Here is a 24,285-nt window from a genome sequence, read left to right as displayed (position 1 = left end):
ATAGGGCTTTGTTTTCATTAATCCGTTTTTGTACCATTGTTTATTAATTTTGTTTCTGTGATCACAGATTATTGAATATTGCCTCTGACAACCTGTATTATTGTAAATACTTTTAATGACATCATTATTTTAAAATATTTTCTTAAAAAGTACTTTTGAAACTGCCAGCTGATATGAGACTTGGCAGCTGACGGCATTTCTTAGGGTTACCAGATGGAGTTGTGCTTGCCCAAGAAGTCATTGATATTTTCTCCATCAGGTCACTATTCTAACTTTTTAAGAGTTGCTCAAAAAAATTAACTTTGATTTATTGAATTTACTACTTAGTTGACTTTTGAGTAAGAAGAAGAGTAAGGCTTCTAGAAGAAAAAGACATGCAGAATATAGATAATACAATGTTTTCCTGTAAATGAATTTAGTTAAATTGGAACATCCTCTTCATCGAGATTTTATCTATTAAACCTCTTATCCAAAAATGCACGAACGAGAATTGAGGAGTAGTTTATTTTAACAAAGATTTATTTATTAAAGGAATAGAGTGCAGTAGTAAACACTGACAAAGTGTTGGAGAAATATAATTAAAATATATATATATATATATCCTCTAATGCAGAAAACCTATCAACGGAGGTTGAAGAGAAGGAAGTCGGTTTTATTATTGAATTCACATTAAACCAGGATGTGATGTGCATCACTGACAATCCGCTAAAGTGATTTACAAAGACAAAAAGAAACTTCACTCTTTTTATACAGCCCTCCAGTTACAACCCATTACATACATGTTCTCAAGATAAATGATAACTCATTCTCAAGCAAGCAGACTTGATAGTTCCACTTGTCATAGATTAACTTAAAAAAAGAAAAGTTGCTGTCGAGTCAATTCCCACTCCCAGTGACCCTATAGGACGGAGAACTGCCCCACAGGGTTTCCAAGAAGCAGCTAGTAGATTCGAACAGCTAACCTTTTGTTTAGCAGCCTGAGCTCTTAGGCACTGCGCCACCAGGGTTCCTTGTTATAGACAAAAACCAAAAACCCATTGCTGTCAAGTTGATTCTGCCTCATAGCAACCCTATAAGACAAAGTAGAACTGCCCCATGGAGTTTCCAAGGAGCACCTGGTGAATTCGAATTGCCAGCCTTTTTGGTTAGCAGCCGTAGCTGTTAACCACTGTGCCACCAGGGTTTCCATCCTAAATTCACATAGTAATACATTTACTGTATCTTTATGACAAGGGATAGTTTGCAACTTGGAGCCACATGCCAGACTCCTACCTTCCCTTCCATGGAAATATGGAGATAGGAGCACTATCTTCCTTGATGATTGCCTTTTAATTAAAGAGACGGCTCCCAGTTCCCTGTGAAAGACTAATATTCCTAGGCTTATTTACCTTTTAAAAAGATTTGCATACATATCAAAGGGGCAGAGAGAGAATTTGCAATTAAAAGTTTTCTAAGATAAATCCTCTAAGAAAAAATAAATAAATAAATAAAAGGGAGGGGAAATATATCAGGGGAGAATAATTATTACTTTTCTTTGTGATTTGTATTTATCCTTACAGAGGGAAACTTTGCCTTTTTAGATGTTATAATTTAGTAGGAGAGCCAGGGTGTGGATAAAACCAACAACAGTGCAAGACGTAGCGTAATAAGGGGTATAAATCAAATAACAGGGAGCCAAAATGGAGGGAGTGATTCTGACTTCAGGAGATTCTAAATCTTAATTAGATTTGAGAGGAACTTTAAAGGGTTTTTTTTTTTTTTAAGGCGATGAGAAAGGAAAATGAGGAAAAAAGTGCATTTCAGGCAGAAATAGCAACATGAGAAAAGGAAAAATGCTTAGACAATAGTAATACCACCACAACTAAGACTTTTGTACCTATTGTGTGTTCAGACACTGTGTTAAGCACTTCACAAACCTTATCTTTAAGTTCACAATACCCTCCTTCATAGAATCTCAGGTTGAGTTCCCTCAGACAACTCAAAGTCACAGGACTATTGTGATAAATTGCACAAATAAAAGCACTATCTTTTTAATGTTAAAAATCAGCATAAGGAATTACAATCCTATTGTTATTTTGCCAACATCATTTCAGTGTTGTTGTTAGTTGCCAGTGGAGTCAATTCTGAACCAAGGCGACCCCATGTGTGCAGAGTGGAACTGCTCCACAGAGTTTTCAAGGCTGTGATCTCTCAAAAACAGATCACCAGGCCTGTCTTCTGAGGCGCCTCTGGGTGAATTTGAATTGCCAACCTTTCAGCTAATTTGTTCTCAAAATAGAAATTAAGCCATATTATACTAGCAATATTTCTTCTTATTGTAAGGAATGGAAATAGCTGATGACACGGCTCGACTTATCCGTGGAAGTTCCTGGACTGTAACAAACAGTTAACATGCTCAGCTGCTAACTGAAAGGTTGGAGGTTTGAATCTACCCAGAGGCACGTTGGAGGAAAGGCCTGGTGATCTATTTCTAAACAATCAGCCATTAAAACCCTAAGGAGCAAAGTTGTACTCTGACACACATGGGGTTGCCATGAGCTGGAACCTACTTGATGGCAACTGGTTTATTGGTCCACAGAGGTAGGCAAAAGAGCATACAAGTTTCATGAATAGTTCTGAAGGAAACTAAGAATTGTTTAGTGTCCTAACTGGGATGGTGATTAAAGCCCAGAGTATAGCCAGACCTGAAAGACAGGTGACCACAGGCTGGGGGTAACAGAGCCTCTTCAGGATGCTAATCAGCCACGGCAGCCCACTCTCTCGGGGAGAAGGAAGAGATCCTAGCAAATTAGCAATGAGCACTAGGGAGTTAGAGCTGAGGACAGTTAAAAATTTATCTGTAGTGCTACAGTTCAGGGACAGGGCTCCCATCTTCCTAAGAAGCGCATTTCTCTGTGAGGCACCAAATCAAGTGCTCAGACACGTGGAAGCAGCATCTCCCTCACTACTGGAACTGTGGCAGGAAGTGAGAGTGAGATCAGCAGTAGAAGCTGATTTGTTGTTGAGCCACTGACAGGCTGTTTATATCCTGCCTATTTTCAGTCAGTTCTATTCCCAGAGTTCAAGGTGCGGGCTCAACCTAGTGATGGGAATGCAGTGGTTATGTCTGAGTTTAAAGACATGCTGAGTATCACACAGAGAGCCTGCCACAGAGAACCCCAAACTGTCTGAACCAGGAGAGCTACCAGTGGTACATAGATATACCAGGTAAGAATCAGATCATCAATAACAGGAAAAATAAAAAGGCCTTTACTGCTATATTCTGTCCCTTTTCTCTGAGGGAAAAAGGAGAAAAAATCATTTATGTTCACATGCTCGTGGATATTTTTGGGGAGGAAGGAAATTGGGGGGAAAGTGGTTCAAAGGTATGGGACATGTGAAAATCCCCAGAGTCCAGTTAGAACAATACTGTCCATGCTTTGTCTTGACCCCAATTCATTACAATAAAATTTTATTTAAATTAAAGTGTTTCTTCTCAGAAGTACACTCTGGTAAGATTTGACATTTAGAAGTTGCCTACTATGAGAACAAGAAGTCATAGAGCAAACAGCTCACATAATGGACCGTGAACTCAGAATGTAAAATTTCTGCCAGTAAGAATATTCACCTTATAAATTTCCCTTTCGATGTTGTCCAGAAAGTAACCGTGTAACTTTTTAAATCTCCTCTCAGTTTCTTGACTGCTTCATAGTTTTAGAGAGAAAATTTCTAATAAAAGCCAAATGACTAAACTTATTTTTCCTATTGTGCTAAAATGTGGTTAAAATATACTTTGGAGACTAGTGTTTCACTTTTCTTGCATTGTGCAGAACACTTTATGTGGCATCGCCTGCTGTGGGAGTTTTGTGTAGTACTTTGCCTAAGGCTAAGAATCGCTCGCTCATAAATATATTGTTATAAAAAAAATACCATATTGGATTGTTAGTGTAATGCAAATGTTTCTTTGAAATGTAGGTTGTTTTCCAGTCTCAGTATTATCACAGAGCTTACTCACCCAGCCAACATGAGATTCATGCAATTCAGAGCCAAAGACTGTTACTCTCTTGCTCTTTCAAAACTGGAAAAGGTAAGATTTCACTTTATAAAGAATATCAGATTTAACTATTTTGATTGAATGGGTAACTCTGGAAATTTCTATACACATCTATATAGAAAGAAATGCCATGAAATGATAAAAATAAAAATGCTATTTGAGTTCCTTTTTTTGAGGCTAAGCTTCTAATTTACAATCTTCTTAAAAAATCTGAATTGATGAATATGAACCATTTCCATCACAAGTGAGTATGACAAAGTTATCTTGTGTTATCATTATTAATCATAAACTGAAAACATGACTTACTGAAGAATTAAATGCAAAAGATATGTATATACTCATTTAAAATGCAAGGTGTATTGATAATATTATGAGTGATTTACTGTATCATGGGATCTGTATTTATATAGGGCTTTGCAGCTTTCAAAAATCCTCAAGGTCAGAAAGGTTGTAGGCTTTGTTGAAAGGTAGCCTCCTAAATGCCATCAACACAACCCGAGACAAAGCTGAGATTATTGCTTACTGTGGCAAGATAGACCACCAACTCCTGAGTCCTGGGAAACATTGTTGAGCAGGGAAGTATGTTTTCTGCACTCAGGTCTGTTCATTTCCATCTCCAAAGCTGATTCACATACATTGTGTTATTGGGGTCTTAGGACTGCTCCTTTAGGGACGTGGGGAAATCATTGTTATTCCCTGTTTCCAGCTGAGAAAACTACGACAGGTTAAGTAATCTGTTCAAGATAATATAGCTATTAAGTCACTGCAGTAAGTGAAATTTAAGACCATTGATGTTCAAGACAAAACATTCTATGATATTACACTTTTTTAATATAAAAGGGGAGGAAAGTGTAGCTTAGTTTAGCATTCACAAGCAAAAAATGTAACTAGGAAAAAAAAAAACTAGGAAGCCAACCAAAATTGGAGTGTAGTTTCCTTCGTGATGAATAACAAAGATTTGCCCAGTGATGAAGAGTCCAAGCTGTTGTACATGGGGTAGCTATGAGTCAGAACCAACTCGACAACACCTAACAACAATGGATTTATTTCTTGAATCTCAATACTGTTCCATTGGTCTTTATGTCTATTCTTATACCAGTATCACACTGTTTTGATTACTATAGCTTTATAATTAATTTTGAAATTGAAAATTGTGAGTTGTCCCACTTCGTATGTTTTTCAAGATTGTTTTCACTATTTGGTACCCCTTGCAATTCCATATGAATTTTAGGATCAGCTTTTCCATATCCTAAAAAAAAAAAAAAAAAGACTTGGAATTTTCCTAAGAAGTGCATTAAATACATAGATCACTTTGGGTAGTTGACATCTTAACAGTATTAAGTCTCCTAATCTATGAACATAGAATATATTTTCACTTATGTAATCTCTTTTAATATATTTCAGCAATGTTTTATAGTTTTCAGTGTGGGAATTTTTCACCTATCTGGTTAAATTTATTCCTTGGTATTCTTTTAGTTGCTATTGTAAATGGAATTTCCTTGTTTTTATTTTCAGATTGTTTATTGTTGGTGTATAGAAATACAACTGATTTTTACATGTTGATCTTATACCCTGCAACTTTGCTGCATTTGTTCATTAGCTCTAGTAACATTCTTGTGGATTCTTTGGTATTTTCTACATATAGAGTCATGTCATCTGCAAATAGAAACACACCCTCTTCTCACTTATTGACTGGTTACATCCCAAAGAACGTTATGCGAAATCAGTGCTATGCAAAAATGGAGACTGACCGCATCAGATCACAAAATGGATGATGAGTACATTATTATATAACTGCTAAATTATATCATTGAATAACTGTCAAATTATGTGATTACACAACTGCCAAATTACATCATTACATAACTGACAAATCACTGAGAATCTTGGTCCAGCCAAGTTAACACATACTCTTGACCATCAAAGCCAGCGTTACTCTCACCTTGTGCCTCGACGTTCATTACTGCCAGATGTACATCATTAATGTACAAAACAGTCAAATAGTAGATTTTTTACTATTGTCATAAATGCAAAATATTGGATAATGAGATATTCAATAAGTGAGAAGAAGGTATAGTTCTATTTCTTCTTTTTTGGTTTTGATGCCTTTTATGTCTTTTTCTTGCCTAGTTGCTCTGGCTAGAACTATCAGTTGTTGTTGTTGTTGTTGTTAGGTGCCGTCGAGTTGGTTCCGACTCATAGCGACCCTATGCACAAACAATGAAACGCTGCTGGGTCCTGAGCCATCCTTAAAGTAGTTGTTATGCTTGAGCTCATTGTTTCAGAGAACTATCAGTAGGATGTTGAATAGCAATGGTGAAAGCAGGCATCCTTGTCCTCTTCCAGATTTTAGGGGAGAGCTTTCAGTCTTTCACCATTAAGCATAATGTTAACTGTGGTTTTTTTTTTTTTTTTTTATAAAAGTCCTTTATTATATTATGTTGTGGAATTACTCTTCCATTCTTAGTTTGATGAGTTTTTTTTTTTTTTAAATAATGAATTCGTGTTGGATTTTGTCAAACGTCTTTTCTGCCTCAGTTGAAATCATCGTCTTAGTTTCTTAGTGCTAAACCCTACTATAACTGAAATACCACAGGTGGGGTGTTTTTAACAAACAAAAATTTATTTTCTCACAGTTTTGGAGACTAGAAGTCCAAATTCAGGCCATCACCTCTAGGGGAAGGCTTTCTCTCTCTTTGGCTCTCGTCGAAGGTTCTTGTCTCTTTTCAGATTCTGTTCCTTGGTTCCTCATGTGGTGTAACATCCAACTTGCCCTTTCCGAAGTTCCTTATTTGGGGGCAGAGACACTATTCAATCTATAACAATCATTTAGGTTTTTTTTCCCCCTTTGTGCTTTTAATGTGAAAAAAAAAATTTTTTTTTTTTTTTTATTACATTGATTGATTTTATATTGAAGCGTCCTTTTATTACTTGGATAAATAACACTTTATCTTGGTGTATAATATGCTTAATATGCTGTTGGATTTGGTTTAATAATATTTTGTTGATATTTTTGCATCTATATTTATAAGGGGTATTGCTCTGTAATTGTCAATTCTTGTATGTCTTTATCTGGCTTTGGTATCAGGGTAAAGCTGACTTCAGAAATGTGGTAAGAGGTGTTCTCTTTACTATTTTTAGAAAGAGTTTGAAAAGAATTGGTGTTGATTCTTTAAATGTTTGGCAGAATTCATCAGTGAATTTTTTTATGTCCATTAATTCTGGACATTTTTTTGGTGAAGTTTTTGATTACTGATTCAATCTCTCCACTTGTTATAGATCTATTGAGAGTTTCCGTTTTTTCATGAATCAGTTTAGGTAACTTATCTATTTCTGGAAATTTTTCTGTTTCATTGAGATTATCTAATTCTTTCATGTACAAATGTTCATAGTATTCTCTCTTAATCATTTGTATTTCTGTATGATTGTTAGAAATGCCCCCACATTCACTTTTGGTTTCAGACATTTGTGTCTTCTCTCTCTTTCTGTCTTTTTTTGTAAGTCTAGGTAAAGATTTGTCAAGTACGTAAATTTTTTCCAAACAAATGACTTTTAGTTTTGTTGATTCTATTTGTTATTGTCTATTTCATTTATCTCTTCTCTAATCATTACTTTTATCTTCCTTCTGTGAGCTTTGGGCTTAGTTTCCTCTTGTAGTTGCTGAACGTGTAATATTAGGTTATTGCCTTGAGATTTTTCATTTCTTTAATGTAGGCAATTAGAACTATTAATTTTCTTCTGAGCACTGCCTTTGCTGCATCCCATAAGTTTTGGTATGTTGCACTTTCTTTTCCATTTTTCTCTAAGTGTTTTCTAATTTCCCTATGGTTTCTTCTTTGACTCATTGTTTGTTTAGAATTGTGTTCTTTAATTTCCCTCTGTTACTGATTTCTACATTCATTTCATTGTGATTGGAAAACACACTTTGTATGGTTTTAATCTTTTTAAATTTATCGAGACTCTTTTTGTGAAATAACATAATGGAGAATGATCCATGAGTGCTAGATAAGAATATGTATTCTGCTGTTGTTACTTTGGTTGTAGTGTTGTTCAAGTCCTCTATTTCCTTATCGAACTTCTATATAGATGTTCTACCCATTATCGAACATGGTATACTGAGGTCTCCAACTATTACTATAAGAGATGTTTATTTCTTACCTCAATTCTGTCAATATTTACCTCATATATTTTGGGACTCAGTAGTTAGGTATTTTTTAATTGTTATATATTCTTGATGAATTGACACTTTTATTATATATAAAAAAAATATTGTCTTTTATTTCTTGTTTTTGGTGTAAAGCCTATATTATCTGATATTAATATAGCCACCCCAACTTTCTTATGGTTGCTATTAGCATGGAATTTTTTTTTCCATCCTTTCACTTTTTAACTATATGGGTCTTTATTTCCAGAGTATCTTGTAGACAGCCTATAGTTAGATCACATTTTGTAATTCATACTGGAAGACCCTCAATGAGGTGGATTGACATAGTGGCTGCAACAATGGGCTCAAGCATTAACAACAATTGTGAGGATGGTGCAGGACAGGGCAGTGTTTTCTTCTGTCAGAGCTGGAACTCAACAGGACTGCCTTGTTTTTCTGGGTCTTGCAAGTTTCCATCTTAGACAGGATGCAGTCTTACCACTTTTTTATTGCTTTCTATTAAGAACCTTACCTCCAAAACACCCAAAAAGTGTTTCTTTTCAATTGTATAGGACTGGAAAAGAAACTAAACCATTTTTATGATTTGTATGTTTATTCGAGTTATGTATATAGATTATCTAACCCAGTCGATTATATGCATATACTATTCAAACAACGAAATGGGTAAAATTCACCTTCTAATAAAAATATAATTTAAAAAATCTAACACCAACATTTAATTTATTTTAGCTTTTTGATGAAATTATGGAAACAAATTTCTAATTCAGTAGCCTTATCAAAATATTCTTGGTCTTCTTAGAATTTTCTAAACTCTTTCAAAGCTTTTATAGAGCTGAGAACTTATGCGACTTAAAGACTCAGGCTCTTCTAATAGCAGGTTTTCATCATTGTCATCTTTTTTGCAGTTTCTTTGGCTTTGCTTGTAGGATAGGTCCTGTAATGAATCATTGTTGATGCAGATTTGAAGAAACCACTCAAAAAAAGATTTGCTGATTCCTCCAAAATTTCCCTCTCTTTTTTTCTTGACGTTTATGTTGCTGTTGTTTATGTATTTTTCAATTTTTTAATCCTTTTCTTTTGTGATTGAGTAAGTTTGTGTTTTCCACACTTGAACTTAATTACAGCTTCCTTGATGGCCTTTTTCTCTTTGGGTATCATTTTGACAGCATCGAGCTTTCTTTCAGAAATAAATTTCTCACTCTCTTGTTCATGGCTGTGAAGGAATAAGCTTTTCTTTTTTTTTGGAGAAAAAAATTTTATAAAAGTTAAGTAATTTATAGTCCTATAGTCTCGAAAATATGAATATATCACACAAAAAGAAAAAATTAAAGCTATCAACATTATTACATGATAAAGTTGCTACACTTCAGTAAAGAAAAGAAAAAAATACAAGAGGAAGGTTTTTGCTTTTGTACACACAGTGAATATGTTAAGTGAGGAAATATTTCTCTATTTTTTGGAAGAAAAAAGAAATGTGAAGGAAATAATTTCAAAGAAACAAAGGAGTAGATTTTGAAAATTGTAATAACATGTATCAAAATTATAAATAGCAAAGCAAAAACTAAAACTTAAAGATGAGAGGAAGAATAATACCTCTTAGGACAAGGAAAATAGTGTGCTTTGCTAGATTTTAATGAAAATAAAGGAATTTATTAGTATTTTTTACCTTCTTTCAAACTTATGGATGTTGCTCTTTACTAGAAAAAATTCACAGGCAAAAACAGACAGAAAAGGCAAAAATGTAAAGAATGGGCGAACTTAGAGAACACTAATGATGCAGAGTACACTCTCATAAAAAAAAAAAAAAACACACTCTCATACACACTAAAAATGCAGAAGGAAGTGGTAGACTGAGCCTTCACCTCTGACGCTTTTACTTCTTGGAAATATTTTCAGCTTTTGCATCCGTACTTCCTTGTATTTGGGTTGCGATATCAGTGATTTTCGGATTCTGTCCATGTCTCAAAGGTTACAACCATTAGAGAATATTTGGCTATAATAATCGTTTTGTCGTACTGTGGTGTCTTGCATGTTGCTGTGATGCTAGAAACTATGCCACTGGTATTTCAAATAGCATCACAGCCACCCATTGGTGAACAAGTTTCAGGGGGAGCTTCCAGACTAAGACAGACTAGGAAGAAGGATCTGGTAATCTACTTCTAAAAGAATTGGCCAGTGAAAGCCTTATGAATAGCAGTGGAACATTGTCTGATATTGTGCCCGAAAATGAGCCCCTTAGGCCTATAGGGTCGCTATGAGTCGGAATCGACTCGACATTACTGGGGCACTGGGTACGTTGGAAGGCACTCTAAATACAGTTGGGGAAGAGATACCTCTTCAAGGTAGACTCAACCTTAATGATTTGGATGGAGAAAACCTTTCAGGACTTTCATTTGCTGATACACCTTGACTCAAAATGAGAAGAAACAGCTGCAAACATCCATTAATAATCAGAACATATAGCGTATGAAATATGAATTAGGGAAATTGGGGGTTTTCAAAAAGAAATGGAATGCATAAAGATCAATATCTTAGGCATTCGTGAGATGACACGGACTGGTATTGGCTATTTTGAATCAGACAATCGTATGGTCTACTACACCAGGGATGACAAATTGAAGAGGAATGGGGTCACATTCATTGTCAAAAACAAATTTCAAGATCTTGAAGTACAACACAGTCAGTGATAGGGTAATGTCCGTATGCCTACAAGGAAGACTTAGTTCATATTACTATTTTTCAAATTTATGCACCAACCGCTAAGGCCAAAGATGAAGAAATTGAAAATTTTTACCAACTTCTGCAGTCTGAAATTGATCAAACGTGCACTCAAGATGCACTGGTGATTGAAATGCAAAACTTGGGAGCAAAGAAGAAGGATTAGTAGTTGGAAAATATGACCTTGGTGATAGAAACGATGCTGTAGATCACCTGATAGGATTTTGTAAGATCAATGACTTATTCACTGCAAATACCTTTTTTCAACATAAACAGTGACTGTAAACATGGGCCTCGCCAGATGGAATACATAATAATCAAATCGACTACATCAGTGAGAAGAGAAGATGGAGAAGCTCAATATCATCAGTCAGGATAAGACCAGAGGCCGACTGCTGCACCAACCATCAGTTTCTCATACACAAATTCAGGTTGAAGCTGAAGAAAATTAAAACAAATTCACGAGAACCAAAGTCCAACTCCGAGTACATCCCACCTGAATTTAGATTTGACTCATTAAAAACTAATGACCAAAGACCAGATGAGTTATCTAATGACAACAGGGACATTATACATGAGGAAAGCAAAAGGTCATTAAAAAGACAGGAAAGAAAGAAAAGACCAAAATGGATGTCAGAAGAGACTCTGAAACTTGCTCTTAAATGTCAAGGAGCCAAAGAGAACCGAAGAAATGATGAAGTAAAGAGCTGAGCAGGAGATTTCAACAGGCAGCTTGAGAAGACAAGTTAAAGTATTATAATGAAATATGCAAGCTAGAGCTAGAAAACCAGAAAGGAAGAACAGGCTCAGCATTTCTGAAGCTGAAAGAACTGAAGAAAAAATTTAAGCCTTGAGTTGCAATAGTGAAGAATTCTATGGACAAAATATTGAACAGACACAAGTAACATCAAAAAAAAGATGGAATACAGAGAGTCACTGTAGCAAAAAGAATTTGTCAATGTTCAACCATTTTAGTAGGTAGCATATGATCAAGAACCGATGGTACTGAAGGAAGATTGCCCAACCAGCACAGAAGGCACTGGTAAAAAATAAGGCTCCAGGAATTTATAGAATGCCAATTGAGATATTTCAACAAAGGGATGCAATGCTGGAAACATTCACTCATCTATGCGAAGAAATTTGGAAGACAGCTACCTGGCCTACCGACTGGAAGAGATCCATATTTTGTCCATTCCAAAGAAAAGTGATCCAACAGAATGCAGAAATTATCTAACAATATCATTAATATCACATGAAAGTATACATTTCTGAAGATAACTGAAAAACAGTTGCAGCAGTAAGTCAACAGGGAACTGCCAGAAATTGAAGCCAGATTCAAAAGAGGGCGTGGAATGACATTGTTGATGTCAGATGGATCTTGGTTGAAAGCAGAGAATACCAGAAAGATGGTTTATTGATTATGCAAAGGTTTGGATCATAAATTACAGATAACGTTTTGAAGAATGGGAATTCCAGAACACTTAATTGTGCTCATAAGGAACCTGTGCGTAGACCAAGAGGCAGCTGTTCCAACAGAACAAGGGGATATTGATTGCTTTAAAGTCAAGAAAGGTGTGCATCAGGAATACGTCCTTTCACCATGCTTATTTAACCTGTATCCTGAGAAAATAGTCTGAGAAGCTGGACTTTATGAAGAAGAACACTGCATCAGGATTGGTGGAAGACACATTAACAACCTGCAATATCCAGATACACAACTTTGCTTGCTGAAAGCAAAGAGGACTTGAAGCACTTATTGATGAAGATCAAAGACTACAGCTTTCAGTATCGGTTACACTTCAACGTAAAGAAAACAAAAATCCTCACAACTGGACCAATAAGCAAAATCATGATAAATGGAAAAAAGATTGAAGTTGTCAAGGATTTCGTTTTACTTGGATACACAATCAATGCCTATGGTAGCAGCAGTCAAGAAATCAAATGCCGTATTACATTGGGCAAATCTTCTGCAAAAGAGCTGTTTAAAGTGTTAAAAAGCAAAGATGTCACTTTGAGGAGTAAGGTACGCCTGACCCAAGCCATGGTATTTTCAGTCACCTCATATGCATTCGAAAACTGAACAATGAATAACAAAGACTGAAGATGAATTGATGCCTTTGGATTATGGTGTTGGTGAAGAATATTGAATATACCATGGACTGCCAGAAGAACAAACAAATCTGTCCTGGAAGAATTACAGCCAGAGCGTTCCTTAGAAGTGAAGATGGTGACACCTTGTCTCATGTGCTTTGGACATGTTATCAGGAGAAAACAGTTCCTGGAGGACATCATGCTGCTAAAGTCAAAGAAAAAGAGGAAGACCCTCAACAGGATGGATTGACACAGTGGCTATAACAGTGAGCTCAACCATAGCAACGGTTTTGAGGATGGCACAGGACTGAGTAGTGTTTCCTTCTGTTGTACATAGGGCCAGTATGAGTTAGAAGTGACAGGATGGCACCTAACAACAGCAACAACACTCGTTTTAGTGAAAATATTTGAGTTTTCCTCTTCGACAGGTTTCCAACTTACTCAGTTTCTAGGTTTTACCATGATTGGTCTCTTGTTGTTATTAGCTGCTGTCAAGTTGGCTCCTGATTCATGTACTGCAGAGTACAACTGCTCCATAGGGTTTTCTTGGCTGTAATCTTTACAGAAGCAGATTGCCAGGCCTTTTCTTCCAAAGCACCACTGAATGGGTTCCACCCATCAACCTTTTAGTTAGCAACCAATTGCAAACTGCCTGTAACACCCAGGCTTTTAATGGGCCTCTAGAAACATATAGTCCTGATATACTCATTAGTATATATTATACGTTTTTTTTATATGTTATTATTATCAAACCGTATCACAATAATTGAATACGAAAGTTTCCAAATTCTTATTAAAATTTTTTTTCAGAGAAATGTTTGGCCTCAGGCAATATTGACTATTCTCTATGTTTTGTAATTTCTGTAAGTATTATATTACATGTTTATGTAATTTTAAATTATGTAATTTTATGTAATTTTAAATTTCATTCTAGGGCTTTGAACACTACCATCAAATCATAAAGCCAAACTTACAATGTTTTATTTTTAATAAATCAAACAGACCATAATTCACATGTGATTTTGATCTTTACTTTGAAACTGATTTTGGCCTGGTGAGCCTTATTATTGAACACCTACAACATGAAAGATAATTATAACAAAACTATCATGTGATCATGTAATTATAGCTTATTTACACAGTTTTTTGGAAGCATAGCGTATGGAGCAGTCTTTGGGAAGGGAGCCTCAAAACTACAAAAAAGTCTAGACCGAGCAATGACTCGTTCATCTGAACGAGTCTTCTGCTAATTTTTCAAAATCATCTTGGCATTTACACCGGCATTCCTCCATGCCATAAAACTTTTGAATGCAACTTATGCAATTCCAATTATCTTTTAAAATTCTGATAGTTAAGTGTTACCTTTAAATTTATAGGTTTTCTTGCATACTAATCTCTGGAAGGATGGTTTTTGTGCTCCATAAAATAAGGCAAACTTTTTTCCAACCCCACTCAAAACCTGATTTCTAAACTGATACTCTAGTTAAAAGTAGTGGGATCTCTCATTCCAATTTTGTGCCAATGTTATTTTCTTACCTTTTCTGTTCTAAAATTTCCCCCATGGTGGATTCCTGCTGACTCTGCACACATTTTGGGTGGTTCTAATTCTTCATCTCTTTTCAGTGAGGCACTTGCTTTTTTATGAGGTTTTTTTTTTTTTTAGGTCTTTTCTTGTCATGGCTATTATTGTTGATTTAGCCATTTTTGTTATTTTTAAATTTTAGCTGTGTTTTATGTGTTACAACTTTTGAACAGCTTTAAATGATACATAACCTGTCAGTTTTTTTTTTAATAACTACGTGTATATTTTAAAGTTTTATAAAAGCACAAGAAAGAACAGTGATGGTTAATTTTTCAACCTCTAACTTATAAAACCCCAAAAAGTAAAAAATTTTAATTTTTTCATCCTATAAAAATATAAAAGTAATAAGATCACATGTACAGAATGCATTACTATACATTCTCTGTACTTAGCAAACTTAATTCTCTTTCCAGGCTCAACTCTGATGCGGTATCATTCATGACACCATCTCTATCGTCTTTAGACATCCATACACTTACATCACATGACCTTGTGTATTTGATTATAAGACTGTTTCTCAGTAAAATTATGAATTCCTCCCAGATTGGGACCTTCTATTAATTATCTTTGCATCTTATGAACCTAGCTCGGTGCCTGATGTATGTTGATACAGTAGATTGTTAAATATTTCTGGTTGTATTGCTTAGAGTTTCTTCTACAAGCTATAGGAATATTCTGTATTAATAATTTTCTATTTTTTTCTTTAGCACACATTTTTAACTTTATACTTTAATAATTTCTATTCATCCAAGTTACTCTTAAAACAAGGTAATAGCTAGAAGACCCCTTGACTCATTTAGACTAAATATATTACCTTCAGAAGTATAAAACTGAAGAGTCTATAACAAGAAGGTAATGTGAATTAGCAAAGCGGGTCACATATAAGAAAGAGTGAATCCAGAAGGGAGCAGATGCTTTCAACTCTGGCCAGTTGCTGCCATGATCCATGATACCAGATTTTCCAAATTCAGAAGAAGGGAGAACTTTAGATTTTTACATTAAATACTAAAGATTGGAAACTTATTAAGGTTCAGGAAATTGTGCGGGCTGAATAAAACTCTTCTTTAGATTTGGTCTGAACACTGTCAATTTGGAACTTCTAGACTATATATTGTTGTTGTTTTTGAAACATCAAGAGGTAGGTAAATGATAATTTAAACTGGAATGGATGGCTAAGATGAAGTATTTGTCATCTCTAATTCTTATTTTCCCATATGTGAAAATTGCACTGGTGAAGTACAATAAAAAAGAAAGAAAGAAAACCAATCCAACGTCTTCATTTTCTAGATGCCAAGAAAGAAAGTCATTGTGGAATATATTTTTATCTGGATGGAACCAATCACTTGAGATCTTACTTTTTTTTAAACAACTTTAAACTCAGTGGGCCTTGAAAATGGTGTTATGAAATCCTTGGCATGTTCCTTTTTCCCCCGTAAAGAAAGTTAATAATAAAAAGGCAGTAACTCATGAATGCTGAATTATTCACGCAAGCAGAAGTGCGGTATCTCTAGCTTGGTATGAAAAGGTTCTGGAGAGTGTGACGCATTATGTGCACATTAGAGGATGAAGAGGACTTGGAGAGCTGGTGTTGAGAACAAGGAATCCTATACAATGGGGATGTTATAAACAGTGGGGTGGAGCTTGATATAATGAAGGGTTTTCCAGGATACAGCCTGATAGCCGATGTAATTCATCGAGGATCTACACTGGGCATACTGAGAAGTCATTGTGGAAAGTGCTTGGGAGACAGACTGTGGAGCACCTTGAATTCTGTGTTTTTGAAACTTCATATGGAGTGAATGGGGAGCCAGGGTAAATATTTAAGTGAGGGCTCAGGGGAGGTGACATCATCAGATTTATGCTTTCATGAAATTAATCTGTCATTTCTATGTTTATCTATGAGAGAAAGGAAAAGACTTAGTAAGTTATTTCAATTAATCAGGAATGAGATAATAAAGGCCTGGGCTAGGATATTGGCAGGGTGAACAGCTACGTATCGGGTAAAACTAAAGAGAGAGTTTGAGGAAAGTACTGACTTTAATGAGGTTGATGATACATTTATTTTTAAGTACGTTAAAGTTGTGTTATGTAATAAGTGGTGAGATAAAAATGACATAAATGAGACTCAGAACAAGGATGGGAAAAATGTGTGTGCATGTGCACTTGTGTGTATTTTTCTATATGATGACTTGAAAGTTGAGGTTGGAAAAATCAGTAGTATGTTTAAAACTCAACAAGTGATATAGCAGTGGAATATAGATGAGACAACATAATTGCATGGGAAAGTGATAGAATTTGGAAATTTGATAGATGGTGGGAGAGGAAGGACATGAAGAAGAACAGGACAGGGAGAAGGTAGATTTTTTTTACTTTGATTGCTGAGGCATAATAATAGACTTCATCTTGGTAACCTGAGATTAAGTCTACAGGGATATGTTCAGGTTGATACTCAGAAATGGAGTTTGGGAAAGGTGGGTAAGCTAACTTGTGCATTTCAGAGTTTTGTTCCTTCCCTAGGGCTGCACTAACAAAATTCCACAAAGTAGATGGCTTTTTAAAAAAAACAGAAATTTCTTGTCTTACAGTTCTGGAGGTTGGTAGTCCAAGAGTAGGGTGACGGCCATGTTGATTTTTTTCTGTAGCTTTGAGAGAGAGAATCTGTTCCATGCCTCTCTCCTACCTTCTGGTGCTCTGGTAGTTTATGATAGCTCCAGGTGTTCCTTGGCTGGCAGCTGCAGTGTCACATGGCGTGCTTCCTCTGTCTACCTCTCTATGTCTCTTCGGTTTTATAAGTGCAGTGTTCAGAGGGGATTAGGACCCACCCCACTCTGGTAGGACCTCATGTTAACTGAACTGATAACATCATCAAAAACCTTGTTTCCAAACAAGATCATGTTCACAAGAATATGTTAGAACTTCAACATACCATTTTTAGGGATGCAATTCAATTCATAATAGATTCCAGAATGAAATATTTAAAGTCAGAGACTAGATGGTTATTCACTGAAGGGGTAGAAAGAAGAAAGCTGGGGTAGGAATAATGTTCTAATTACTAAATCATGGCTTTTCTCAGTATCCATCCTACTTGATTTTGTACAGTGTTTAACACTATATCTTCCTGTACTTAGGAAAATCCGCACCGTGCCCCTATCTTCTCTGGATCACCACTTGTGCCTGCTATTGGGCCCTCCCCTTTCTCCCACGCTACCACACACACATAATCACCATCAGAGAACTCTCCTACACTTCTCCACTGCCACCACTAAAGCACTGCCATTCTTTTGGTCTAAACGTGAACATATTTATTCCATATTTAGTTCTACTCCAGCTAAATTTAACATTAAAAAAAGAAGAAAACACATGACAGAAAATTAGAAGATGAAACAAAATACTAAGACATTCAACTGTGTGGATCATAACAAATTATGGATAACATTGCAAAGAAAGGGAATTCCAGAACACTTAATTGTGCTCATGAGGAACCTGTACATAGACCAAGAGGCAGTCATTCCAGCAGAACAAAGGGATACCACGTGGTTTGAAATCAGGAAAGGTGTGTGTCAGGGTTGTATCCTTTCACCATACTTACTCAATCTGTATACTGAGCAAGTAATCTGAGAAGCTGGACTATATGAAGAAAAATGAGGCATCAGGATTGGAGGAAGACTCATTAACAACCTGCAATATGCAGATGACGCAACCTTCCTTGCTGAAAGTGAAGAGGACTTGAAGAACTTACTGATGAAGATCAAATACTACAACCTTCAGTGTGGATTACACTTCAACATAAAGGAATCAAAAATCCTCACAACTGGACCAATAAGCAACATTATCGTAAAGGGAAAAAAGACTGAAGTTGTCAAGGCTATCATTTTAATTGATTCCATAATTAATGTTCATGGAAGCATCAGTCAAGAAATCAAATTGCATTTGGGCAATTCTGCTGCAAAAGACCTTTAAAGTGTTAAAAAGCAAAGATGAGGTGCACCTGATCCAAGCTGTGATATTTTCAATCATCTATATGCATGTGAAAGCTGGACAATGAGTAAGGAAGACCAAAGAAGAATTGATGCCTTTGAATTATGGTGTTGGCGAAGAATATTGAATATACCATGGACTGTCAAAAGAACAAATGAATCTGTCTTGGAAGAAGTGCAGCCAGAATGCTTCTTAGAAGCAAGGATGGTGAAACTTCATTTCACATATTTTGGACGTTATCTGGAGGGACCAGTGTCTGGAGAAGGGCATCATGCTTGGTAAAGTAGAAAGTCAGCAAAAGAGAGAAAGACCCTCAAAGAGGTGTATTGACACAGTGGACTCAATTATGGCAACTATTGTGGGGGTGGCACAGGACCAGGCAGTGTTTTATTCTGTTATGCATAGGGTCACTGTGATTTGGAACTGACTCTTTGGCACCTAACAACAATGACAGCAACAATGTGTCCGCTGCCCCTAACTGGCTAGAAAAGCAAAACAATAAAGGGAGGAGAGGGCCCTCGGCTTATAAAATCTTGTCCAGAAACAGTTGGGCCATCAAGGATAATCCATGAGAAAACTCAACAATCTCTCTGTTCACTACCTGGCCCTTGACTGATCCTGAAACTCAAATTCTTAGGGACCTTAGCATTTTATTCTGGATACTTGGCCTTAAGATACAATGGTTTTGACTTCTTCAGGATATTTGCCACACCTTAAGAACTAGATCTGGCACCAAATTCAGAGGAAAGCCTACCTATCCCTGTGATAAAAACAGCTGAATTCTGGTAGTCTCCAAGCCACCTACAGGGGCTGTTCAAATTAAGCACTGTTGACAACTAGGCTAACTAATTATATTAGCTTGTAAATTATGATATTATGATTATGGAATGGACATAGATAAAAATAGGGGCTCCACTTGCCTCCCTTTCCATTTCCTTTCTCCTTACATCTCAAGCGAGAATATTCATGGTCTGAACATTTTTCTTAGCCACATAGACATTATAGAAGTGACGCAGGTAACTCCTCTTGCCTTACTGGCTTCTGCTGAGCCCCGACCTCATCTTTGTGTCCCTGAAGAAGCCCAGGAGTCACATATATCATCAAAATAAGGGATAGCAGCAGCCCTAGTTTATCTCCAAGACTCTTTTTTTCTTTACTACTCTCCCCCACCCGTTCTTCACATTGGGAAATTAGGAGACTATCCTTCTTTTCATATCCTTCAAATTTGCTACATTAGATATACAGGCTTATTTCTACTGTTTCCTCGATAAAAAGTGAGGGCTGATTTCTTATTTGCTTAGTTAATCTATTTTTCCTAGTAAAGAAAATTCAGCAACAAAGGAAACTAGCACATGTGTATGGTCACTGATTGTTGACAGGTTCAAGGCTTACTTGTATTCTTAAGAAACTCCTTCCAGCCACACCCAAATTTCATATTTACTCTCATGCCTATATGGTTGCTATGAGTCAGATTCGACTCGACAGCAACGGGTTTGGTTTGGTTTGGTTTTTCTCATGCCTTCATTTATTAAGGCAAGATAATAGCAATGGAATTTTTAAAAAAGAAATCCCCATACGCCGTAACACACTCACGTTTGTATACACACAAACACAATTTTTTCCCCTAATTTATGGACACTTAATTGCAGATTGGTGTGGCTGGCACAAATTAAAGGTAGATGAAGAAATGAAAACTAAGATAACAGCTAGAAACTACTGGATGTGATGGCTCCTATCTGCCTTTTGTGTGTGCGTGTGTGTGTCCTCACATATGAGAATATTTAAAAGCAAATTCTCTAGGTGTTATATATGATACATTTAAATGACTTGAGTTTTTTTTTTACATTTGATTAAATAATTTTATTGTATTTGTTTCTTTTATGTCATCTAAACCCTTTTCATGAATCATGTATGAAAAGTCAGTAAGTGTTCATCATATGAAAGGATGAACCTTTTTAAACTATGAAATACTGGGTGTATTAATTGATTAGGAAACCCTGGTGGTGTAGTGGTTTAAGTGCTACAACTGCTAAGCAAGAGGTCGGCAGTTTGAATCCACCAGATGCTCCTTGGAAACTATATGGGGCAGTTTTACTCTGTCTATAGGGTCGTTTTGAGTTGGAATCGACTGGATGGCAGTGGGTTTTTGTTTTGTTTTGTTTTGTTTTTAATTGATTAAGGAAACTTGGTTCTAAAAACTAAAGGAATTTTTTTAAAAACCCAAATATAAGTGAAGTAATGGCACATTCATAGCTAAGTACCATATGATGAGAATATCTTTTTCTCACATCTATCAGAAGTGTTTAAGTTGACAGAAACACAAAAAATATAGAATACTTACAAATTTTTCTGTCTTGAATTTCTGAGCAGAAAGAACGGGAGAGAGGTTCTAATTTGGCCTTTATGTTTCGACTGCCTTTTGCTGCTGGGAGGGTGTTTAGCATCAGTATGTTGGACACACTTTTATATCAGGTATGCAATACTTTTCTCTTTCTCTCTAATGTATGTATATTTATAAATTGAAAAAAGTATATTTAAATGAAGAATTCATCGAGTGTTTCCCACGGGGCTGTTAAGTTGAAAATCAGTTCTAGACATAATTCAGTATTTTATTCCGTTTATTTAATGACATAAACATTCCTATGAAACATTTGGTAAAAAAGCATTGTTTCTTAGAATAGTCTATGGACATTTTTATAGGAATTCTTTGGTGCCAGTGTCCAGCAGTATTTATTCGGACACTTTAATACACTCTGCATGCTATTCTAATAATGTTACTAGATTTAAGAAAAGAAAAAAAAGCTAGGAAAAATTGCTTGATTAAAAAAAAAAAGACAGCATACCTTATAGGTTTTTTTCTGGTTTGAAATAAAATAACAAATTGATGTCAATAAACTGATAAACCAAGGCCACTTTAAGCATCGGACAATATTGCCTACTTTAGAAAAATATGAAAAAGGATTTTACAACTAAGAACTATTTAGTTTACTCCTGAATGACAAAGTTAAAATTGTAATTTTATTATACCTAAGAAGCTCATAAAGATGTTCTTTTGCACAAATATATTTAATACATTTAACCCTGCTGGAATCTAAATGGAAGTAATATTTCATGTTTTCGGATTCAAGTAATCAGCCAATCTCTAAATATTTTCAATAAAAGAAAAAAAGGCTTTTTTTTTTTACTGACAATATTTAAATTATTTAACTTTAATTGCAAATTGAGCATTTAAGTATTTTATTATGACTATTCACCTTTTGATTATATATTTTATACACCTTCTTCTAAAGACCCTCGTGGCTTAATGGTTAAGAGCTATGGCTGCTAATCAAAAGGTCAGCAGTTCAAATCTACCAGGCCCTTCTTTGCAGGGTTTTTTTTTTTTTTTTTTTGCTTCTAAAGATAGCTAAAGCTTTTTCTTACTGGCCTTGGGCTAATTCTGCCCACGGGTATGCCTCTGGCAATGTCAATAACCGTCTGCTGATGCCACATGAATGCAGAAACAAACACAGCAAAGAAGAATAAACATTCTTATTTGCCTTAAAGTTTCCAGACACTGTATCTGGGCACTTCAGGAAGTAAGGCCCCACCTGTAAGCACCATTACCCCACACAGGTACTTGTGATATCTTAAAGGGAGTACTGGAGGGGCAGGATTGTTTGAAAAATAGTGTTGAAACTGAAGACACATGAATAGCAGTAAAATGTTTGGGTATTATTATACACCACTGGTTTTCAGATTTTAACCGTAGGATCTTATACTTGGAGTCCCTGGGTTGTGCAAACGATTAAGTGTGAGAATACTGTCCTATGTTTAGGGGACAGTGGTAGTTTAGTGGTAGAATTTTTGCCTTTCAAAGTGGAGACCCAGGTTTGATTCCTGACTAATGGACCTTCAGTGCAGCTACCATCCATCTGTCCCTGGAAGCGTGCGTGTTGCTGAATAGATTTCAGCAGCGCTTCCAAACTAAGACAGACTAGGAAGAAAGGCTTACTTCTGAAAAATCAGCCAGCGAAAACCCTATGAAACACAGTGACCCAATCTTGTTCTCCCTGAAGTCACTATGAGTCAGGACCAGCTGAGTGGCAGCTAGCAATAACAACAAGAACATCACATGTTTATATGAAATATCGTAGGGAAGTTTAATGCATAAGGTAAGTAAAAGCAAAATTGTTCCGTAGATGTGGAAAGCAGTAGTTATTTCTTCCTCTCCATTTTTGCCTCACATTTTATCTTAGAAATATAGAAAACTCTGTTTTCTGAAACTACCTCAGAAAAAGTAAGCTAGAATAGCAGTTTTCAAGACTCTTAAATAGTCATAGAATAAAATTACATTTTGCATTATAATCCAAAACACACTTCACACATATGTGTATGTATATGTGTATAACTAAAGCAAAAATCTCACAGTACAACACTTACTCTTTCTGTTTGTAATGTTTTGTATTACTTTCTATATCATTGAGTTATATCTTATTTCATTAAAAAGTTTTGTGGCTTAAAACTCATAACTCAGTTTGTTGACTTGTTGTTTAAAATAACCTAGCTAGAGGACTCAGAATTAGTAAAATCTAGGAAATAATTTCCTTTCCCATCTTTGTAGAGCTGGAAACCAGATTATAAAATAAAATATAGACAATGAATGGAAATGAAAAATATTCTTCTGTGAGTAAATTTCATGGGGTTTAATGCCTCGATTTCACGATACCAGTGTGGGCTGTTGTTTGCATCTTTTGACTCACTTCTGGTTCTTGGCTATGCCCTAATTAAGTTATAAGACAAATGGCCACTGGACGAGCAATGTGTTAGTGACCACTACAGTAAACAAATTGGCTGTATTACCACTTCTGGCTCTAAAATCATTTAGTCATTTGCCAAATCTTCAGTTCACTTTCTCTTCCATGGATACTTTATCTTCTTTATTTTAGAAAATGCTGTTTTCATGTGCAGGAGAATTTTGTTTTAAAATTGTTCTTCTTTAGCAACGAAAACCTAAACACCAAACTCATGGCCATGGAATCAATTCCGACTCAGCAACCCTATAGGACAGAGTAGAACTGTCCCATAGAGTTTCCAAGGAGCACCTGGTGGATTCAAACTGCCAACCTTTTGGTTAGCAGCCATAACTCCTCTTAACCACTGTACTGCCAGGTTTTCGCTTTAGCACACACTGGTTCACAAATGCAGTTGATTGATGGTCTTTAAAGGTGCATGTCTCAACTCCTCCCAAGACTAAATTTCACTTCTTTGGCCTGATAAAAAGAAATAGACTCTTCTCCTTGTTCTCTGCTTTTGGTAGCTGACCCAGTAAAGTAGACTAGCTGTCAGTAAAATAGTCAGTCCCTGGGTTATGAACCAGATCCTTTCCTAAGTCTATCTTTAAGTCGAATTTGTAGCTAAATTGGAACAGGTACTTATGGTTCTTATTTAGTGTCAGTTAGTCAAATGTTTATCTTAGTATATAGTGTATATTTTACCTTTCTGTGTATGTAAAGGGGCCTGGTGGTGCAGTCATTAAAGAGCTCGGCTGCTAACCAAAAGGTCAATGGTTTGAATCCACCAGCCACTCCTTGGAAACACTATGGGGCAGTTCTGCTCTGTCCTCTAGGGTTGCTATGGGTTGGAATTGACTCCATGGCAATCCGCTTTTTGGTTTTATGTATATAAAGGGGCCCTGGTGGCCCAGTGGTTAAGAAACGCTACCAAACTACACAGTGT

General features: G+C 35.9%; 1 protein-coding gene and 1 long non-coding RNA gene across 5 annotated transcripts in view; one reads left to right on the top strand and one right to left on the bottom strand.

Moving 5' to 3' along the window:
• The window catches only part of LOC126066822 (uncharacterized), a 917,409-nt gene that overhangs the window by 183,311 nt on the left and 709,813 nt on the right, over positions 1 to 24,285 (bottom strand). The gene's annotated exons all lie outside the window — the stretch shown is intronic.
• KCNT2 (potassium sodium-activated channel subfamily T member 2) overlaps positions 1 to 24,285 on the top strand; it is a 571,079-nt gene that overhangs the window by 472,357 nt on the left and 74,437 nt on the right. For all 3 annotated transcript variants that reach the window (XM_049868194.1, XM_049868195.1, XM_049868196.1), the window contains exons 21-22: positions 3,955 to 4,066; positions 20,938 to 21,039. In XM_049868194.1, the coding sequence (XP_049724151.1) occupies positions 3,955 to 4,066; positions 20,938 to 21,039 (214 nt within the window). The remainder of the gene's footprint in view (positions 1 to 3,954; positions 4,067 to 20,937; positions 21,040 to 24,285) is intronic.

This window comes from Elephas maximus, chromosome 24 (assembly GCF_024166365.1).
Source record: "Elephas maximus indicus isolate mEleMax1 chromosome 24, mEleMax1 primary haplotype, whole genome shotgun sequence".
Lineage (NCBI taxonomy): Eukaryota > Metazoa > Chordata > Mammalia > Proboscidea > Elephantidae > Elephas > Elephas maximus.
The sequence above is the reverse complement of the archived record's forward strand: the minus strand, read 5'-3'. Positions and strand labels throughout refer to the sequence as shown.